The 6,797-nt window shown below is 37.0% G+C and overlaps 1 protein-coding gene across 2 annotated transcripts in view; it reads right to left on the bottom strand.

Annotated features, from left to right (window-relative positions):
- Nucleotides 1-236: 236 nt before the first annotated feature.
- Nucleotides 237-6,797, bottom strand: part of esyt2a (extended synaptotagmin-like protein 2a) — a 22,064-nt gene continuing 15,503 nt past the window's right edge. The window contains exons 14-23 of one of the 2 annotated variants that reach the window (XM_079451404.1): nucleotides 5,407-5,469; nucleotides 5,044-5,118; nucleotides 4,252-4,338; nucleotides 3,861-4,010; nucleotides 3,214-3,644; nucleotides 2,917-3,015; nucleotides 2,525-2,656; nucleotides 2,301-2,406; nucleotides 2,147-2,196; nucleotides 237-1,593 (exon numbers count right to left, since the gene is read on the bottom strand). In XM_079451404.1, the coding sequence (XP_079307530.1) occupies nucleotides 1,521-1,593; nucleotides 2,147-2,196; nucleotides 2,301-2,406; nucleotides 2,525-2,656; nucleotides 2,917-3,015; nucleotides 3,214-3,644; nucleotides 3,861-4,010; nucleotides 4,252-4,338; nucleotides 5,044-5,118; nucleotides 5,407-5,469 (1,266 nt within the window). In that variant the 3' untranslated portion in view covers nucleotides 237-1,520. The remainder of the gene's footprint in view (nucleotides 1,594-2,146; nucleotides 2,197-2,300; nucleotides 2,407-2,524; nucleotides 2,657-2,916; nucleotides 3,016-3,213; nucleotides 3,645-3,860; nucleotides 4,011-4,251; nucleotides 4,339-5,043; nucleotides 5,119-5,406; nucleotides 5,470-6,797) is intronic. The other variant, XM_079451405.1, reaches the window with a different exon arrangement.

Here is a 6,797-nt window from a genome sequence, read left to right as displayed (position 1 = left end):
TACTCAATGTATTTACATGAAATATTTTATGCATTAAACCATTTTATTTGTGCATAAAACCTATAAAGTCAAACAGAGGCTAGATTTGAATGGCTTATAAACCTTTGGAAAAATCAGCTTATTTAATGTTTCAGCTTATGATATATTTTTAATGAAAACTTAAAATAAAAATTGTATATTCATTAAAAAAATTCCTTTCTTACCATAGCATCCAACAGAAATACTTGGCAACCACGTACTGGTACAGAGGAAAATGTTTATTATTGCAAAGAAAATCACCAGATACAGAGACAATCTGATGTCAAATATCCTCTCAGATAATAGTATTGTTGGTCGTAAGGCACAGGAAATATATGTACATAGATAAGGCAAGCTGAGCTCAGAGTAACACTCGGATTGCATACTTTTGCTTTAAAGGTATTCATAAGCATAATAAAATCTGTAATATTATATACAATAATTTATATAATAAAAACACATTCTTGCAGCTAGAAACAAAGTCAGAACAGTTTGAGGTTTAATCGTCCGCACACCAAGCTCAGCTCAGTGGTACGGCAAGAGACTAAACCTTCATTCAAGATCAAACCATACACAAAACATGATGCTGACACTCAGATGTTTGAAGGACAGGTTGTTGTGGTAGTGTGTGTCAGGTGAGTAGGTGTGTTTTTGTAAAAGGAGTGAACATGTGACCAAGTGCTATGGTGAAAGCAGAACAAGATTTAGAGACAGCATCGGATTTCACACCAGGTGTCCAGGGGTCTTGCGACGCTGTAGCTGTTTCAATAAGTGTCTGCACAGTGACAACTAGTTCTATGATTGAGGATGCTTAACCACACCAGAGAATTACATGTACAATACTTATACCATACATATATAAACACTAGGGTGTGCAAACATTTATGTATATTTGGTTCCAATCACACACTTGCGCTTTATAATGAGCCAAACATTTCTTTGGTAGATTTGTCTGCTAAAGGTAGCATAATGTAGACATGACAAGAAATGACAGCTTAACACTTTTCATTCAAAGAAACATGAGTTCAGTGCTTTTTAACAGGAACTCTTAAGATAAGTATTCATTAAACCTTTCAGAATACTACATTTCCTTTTTAATATATAAAGTTTTTACAGTCTAAGCTCTATACTGTATATGGAGAGAGAGAGAGAGAATCTCGCCACCATAAACGATTGGTGGATCTTATTGTGGTTTATAAGTCTTTAATGTGTAAACAACTAATTCTACAGATGCCAATGAGCTTCGTCCCTTGTTTTTTACTTTGCAAAACACACTCTTTGAAACTATATCTCTCATTCTCACTCTTGCTTAGTGCACATAACATTAATAACGTTTTTTTACTTACTTTGCACTATAAATTTGTTAAAAGTAATAAAACTGAAGACCCAACATATACAAATTGTGTCCCGAGGCTAAAACACATGGCTTAAATAGTAGAAGTGTGGAATCTTGCTTTTTGCATTCTTTATGCGTGTAGGCTGGAGGAAGTTGTTTCCTGTAATTAATGGGATGGTCGCCTTTGTCCATCCACTGTAAGCTCATGTCGCCTTTGTCCATCCACTGTAAGCTCATACCTGTCATTAAAACAACAAATGCAATCACAAAGACACCTTTACAACGAATCTCACATCAAATTAAACTAAAAATCCAGGAAATTATATTTTATATACAGAAAAACAATTTTATTATTAAATTTAGTTAGGTATTAATTTAGTTTTTGCCATCAAAGTAATGGACATTTAAGGAGGAAATATACTTTTATGTAACTAAAAATAATGTCATAAAGTATAAACATCTGTTTTATAATAGCTTTCTTTTTTGTTTTAGGGCAAATATGCGACCCTGCCTGTGAAAATCTAGCTGAAGTAATTTTTGGTAAAAGACTGCTTTCTACATAAAATGAGCCTATACTGTAATGTAAAGAATATCCTGTGAAAACATTGAAATATTGAATCCTGACTGAGTAGGGCCAAGGCTAAAGTTGAAATTATAGCTAAATGAAAGGTTGAAATCAAACATTGGTGCTACACTATTTTAAAAAAGTACTATATTTGTACACATAGTACTTCTTAGTAGTGTTATTTATTTCAGTACTTACTTTTGTTCAATTGTATAAAGTGCTCTTACCATTGTGTGGAACCCTTTGATATATCATCAGAGGTCAAGTCAACTAACACCTGAGAGTCAGAGAAACAAAGAGTTAAATTGAGAAATTTGACCATATTTTTACTTATTTTATGGATGCCATAAGGGGTGTTATATATGCGACAAGTTATGTCACCTTTCCCAGCAGCCCTCTGTTTTTGGACAAGATTCCTCCTCCGTTCTTAACAGCCACATCTAGAGTTCTTCGGAGTAATTCCACAAGTGACACGCTAAATTCAAACCTGCATACACAATTACAGTACAGATGTCTGTTTTATAAAAAATAATGATACTTGATTTATGACATGCCAAGCGAAGCGCGGACTGGATGAGGGAAAATGAGAAGACGAGAGGACTGACGTTTGATCGTAGATGGGGTTTACAGTTTTCTTTATTGTGTTTGTTTTTCTGCGTCCGGAACGTCGTTTATCAGGCAGCAAATACAACCGGACGTATGGATCCGACCCACTTTGAGTAGAAGAGATCAGATTCCTTTAAACACACAAACACATACACATATTCATGACCGATGAATTTCCATGAATTTGACCATCACTCCATTCCATTAGTACTGGATGATAAAAAAAATCAAATATGGACTGATTTGTGAATCATTCAGACCGATTAGAGAATAGATAAATCATAAACACATCACATCATCTGCTATACTTATTTGTTTTAATGACAGCGTTGCAGATTGAAAGCAGATTGCTTATTAAACATTCTGGTACATGAAAACTTGCATATTTTACCTGCAGGCGTGTACCACGACAACCAGTTTGTTTCTCTGCGAACTGTGCCTGATGGTTAGCTGAATCTCACCCAATGGAGCAAAACCAGGCGTGGATCCACTGTAAACACACACACACATTAAACTGCAGTTGTGAAGTTTGAAACACGAAAAAAAAGAAGAAAAAAAAAATGAGTGACTCAAACTGACAATAATACACATGGTCAAGGTTCATTGTCTGAACCTTGAGGGACCATTCAAAACATGCTAAAAATGCAACAAAAAAAATGTGCGAGTGAAGCAACATAGCTATACATACTTCTGTAACTGTTGTATTGTTCTCTGGAGTTCCAGGGAGGCGCTGGGATTGGAGATATCAGATGCTATGCTGGGTGTCGGCTCTTTGCTGTTCAGATGTAGCTGAGAGCCAGAAATGGCCAGGTTTGACGCGCTCCGCCCTGATTTGGTAAGACGGAAGGCTGAGTCCTCCACCAAGTCTGTTTGCTGTTCTCTCCGTGAGGGTGTCGGAGTGGGAGGCTGGGTTCTCGGGGTTTGTGGCTGTGTCTTTGAGGTTGGGGTAGCCTGAGATGTGGGTGTTGGGGTGGGTTTTGCAACAGCGGGTTGGTGAGGGGAGGAGTTGGGCTTAACGCTGGAGCTCGGGCGACGGGTCTGAACTGATGATGATTGAACTGATGACGATTGAACTGATGATGACGGATCTGGTACAGCCGATTTCTCCGAACAAAAAACCTGAAACATGCATAAATAAATAAGATTCAGGTGGCTGCTGTTTATTGATTTGTATCTAGAGTTACTTACAATACACTTGTGCATGAATTACAAATCGTACAAAGTACGGAACTTTGATGAACTTTGATGGTTTTTTAATGTGTAGACCGGCATTTATTCACACTTAAGAAAGTGGCACTATTTTACTTGTATTGGATGTATTTTGGGGTGACTTACCCTAAGCGCCATCTTCATCTTCAGTGTAGCACCTGGTGCTGAGTTCTTAAGTAAGAATCTCTCAGTGACTGTCATTTTATCTTCCTCCATTAGTTTAGATAGAGGATAAGAGATTGTCCCCATTGAACACTCTCGTTTCTCGTCTTTTACCTACACACACAGACAAAACAGATGTAACTGAAATGAAAACATCAGCCTGTTTAATAAGCATATATTCATTTTATAAAAGCATCTGGCAATACACTCAGCATTCTGGGGGTTCTTTTTTGTCTTTGTGCACAATGCTGATAGCTTAGCAAGAAAATTTAAGCCTTGACCTTGGACCTCTGTTACAAGACATATCTTTAACCACCAGCCCCCCTTCTCCCCCATGTGCATGTTTGTGCTTTACCTCAACTTCAAGTTCCTGAGTATTTGGATTGTGGATAAGGAATGTGAAGGCTTCCTCCCACACCGGCTCAGTTGTTTTATATCGTATCTGTAAAGAGAATCAAATGTAAAATATTTAACCATTTAATATTTAACCCAAACTGAAAAACAAAAGCTGCATTTTTTGTTTTCCATTAAAACACAGTGATGATTTACCCGAGCAAATGTTAAAAGGCCTGTGTAAGAGAACACCATTACGACATACTAAAAGTGCTCAGAAAATGTGTCAATGTATGGTACCACATGGTTTGTCTGGTGGGCTGCAAGTCTACAGTGGTTTAAAAAATGACAGTGATAAATGACAGGGAAATTATTCTGTGATTATAGATCTGTTCTGAAGGAAAAAAGGTTTGTGTCTATCTTTCATACTAAACCATTTCTATGAGCTGTAATGTATAGACGGTGTCATTGGACGCATGCGCCTAGCCAGAAGTTAAATTCCGGTCCGTGTTTGAATATAATATAACAATTTATTTAAAAAATAAATGATTAATTATAATATAATATAGATGTATTTGATGCATTTATTATATTGTATGTTAATTGTATTAATTAAAATTAAAACTTCTGAACAGTAATTGATTCTTTGCAGAGGTCTAACGGAAGCCAAGGGGAGCCACATAACATTTGTTTATATTGTTGGGGCTAAAACCGTCTATATTTTATATCTATGATTTCGCCTGTAGGAACAACACAGTTTGTTGCACTTCCAAAGCAAAAGTACAACCAAATGTATGTGTGTCAGTTTGTTTACCTTGCTTCCGTAGGATTTGTGTCCCACAGTAAACTGGACAAATGGACTGGGCTCACTGATTACTTTCTTACCAGACTAAGGAAAATCATAAGCATATAAAACAGTTATTAACATCCCTTCCACATTCAACTATCCATCATCCAATCATTTAATTATAATTCAGTGAATATCAAGCTAAGATGTAATAAAATGCTTCTCAATGGATCCTTACTGTCTGACCTTAGGCCATCAGACACAAAGAGTGATGGGATGCGGTAAATAAGAGCACAGACGGCACACACACATCTGCCTGATTCACTTACAAACATCCATATGTAGACTTTCAACATGTATGTGTATACCTTGAGAAAATCATTGTGTTACCTTTAGCCCTTTATTGACTTTATCCTTCTTCGAACCTGCATTGCTGAATTCTAAAGGATTGCGCTTATTTCCCCAGGCAGAAAACAACGAGACACACACGTACATGTACACGCACACACACACAAACACAGGCAGGATTATTAGAAGCATGACATGCAAGGTTAAATTCAGAATTACACAAAAATGTACACATTTTGGAGCATTAAAAAGAACACACACAGGCACAAAATGATTGATGATATAAAGAATGACATGTGTGGTAAATGTAATTAAAATAGAAACAAAGGGGTCTCTTTGTCTTTATTTGTATGACTGATGAATCCATTCACACCCATCTGATAAAACAATCCCAGATAAACACATCAGATCACAGTTACATTCATTCCCATTTGAGTAATGGACAGTGATGGAACCAAAAGAACCAAAGAAATGATGACAACGATAAAAGAGAAATAAAGTCACAGCAATCCAAAAAGAATCAACCCACACCTCACTGAAATGAATATACTTTCCAGAAATATGCCACACTAGCTCAAAGCCTGAATTCACTCTAACCACTTTAGTGTCCTGAGCGGTTACAACTTAGATTATACAACAGTTCTTGTTCTTCTCTAAAATTATATAGAACTGTTGTATTAAATATCAGTATGTGCTATTTAGTACAATACCTTGACTTTTGTTTTTCATACAGTGAAGTGCAGAGTGAGACCTGTTTCACACCTGAGACTGAAACTAAATCCAACAGAACAGCCCCACCCACACCTGTCTCACTTCAGTAGCTGTCTTACAGCCCCACCCATGACCCACAGCTGTAATGACAAGATCTCACTTGTACGCCTGTTTAGTATTGTTACAAATGTGAGGCACATTAACATAGTTTTATATTAGGGATTAATAACCAGGTTTGAGAAACCTTTTTTATGCATGTCTTCATTTGACAATATATAGTCTGAACATGACTGACAGCTGTGTTTTGATGCTATGTGAATCTAGCCAGACATTTTCCTCAACTGCCTCTCACTTCATACCCTCATGAAACAAAACACCCTTTTACACCGCGTCTACACCGGACGAGACCGGCGCGACACGACAAAAGACATTAGAAATGCATTTGAATTCATTATAATCTTAAATTTTGTCCACACTGGATGCGGAGCTGCACCACTATCCCATTAAGAACAAGCAGGTTATCATGTCGCGTGTACGGTGTAGACACGGTGTTAGAAAAGCACACAGAAGTACAGGCAGGGCTTTATTAATGCCGGAATAAGCCTGATCACCTCATTTGGCAGATCCCGCTCTTCATGCGCTAACGGAAAACGTTCGTGCGGACCTGTTGCGTGCATATATTTAATTAAAAAGCATGTATAATAATTATAATGGCAATAACC

The sequence above is a fragment of the Barbatula barbatula genome, assembly GCF_947034865.1.
Source record: "Barbatula barbatula genome assembly, chromosome: 3".
Classification (NCBI taxonomy): domain Eukaryota; kingdom Metazoa; phylum Chordata; class Actinopteri; order Cypriniformes; family Nemacheilidae; genus Barbatula; species Barbatula barbatula.
This window is presented reverse-complemented; position numbering and strand designations above follow the sequence as displayed.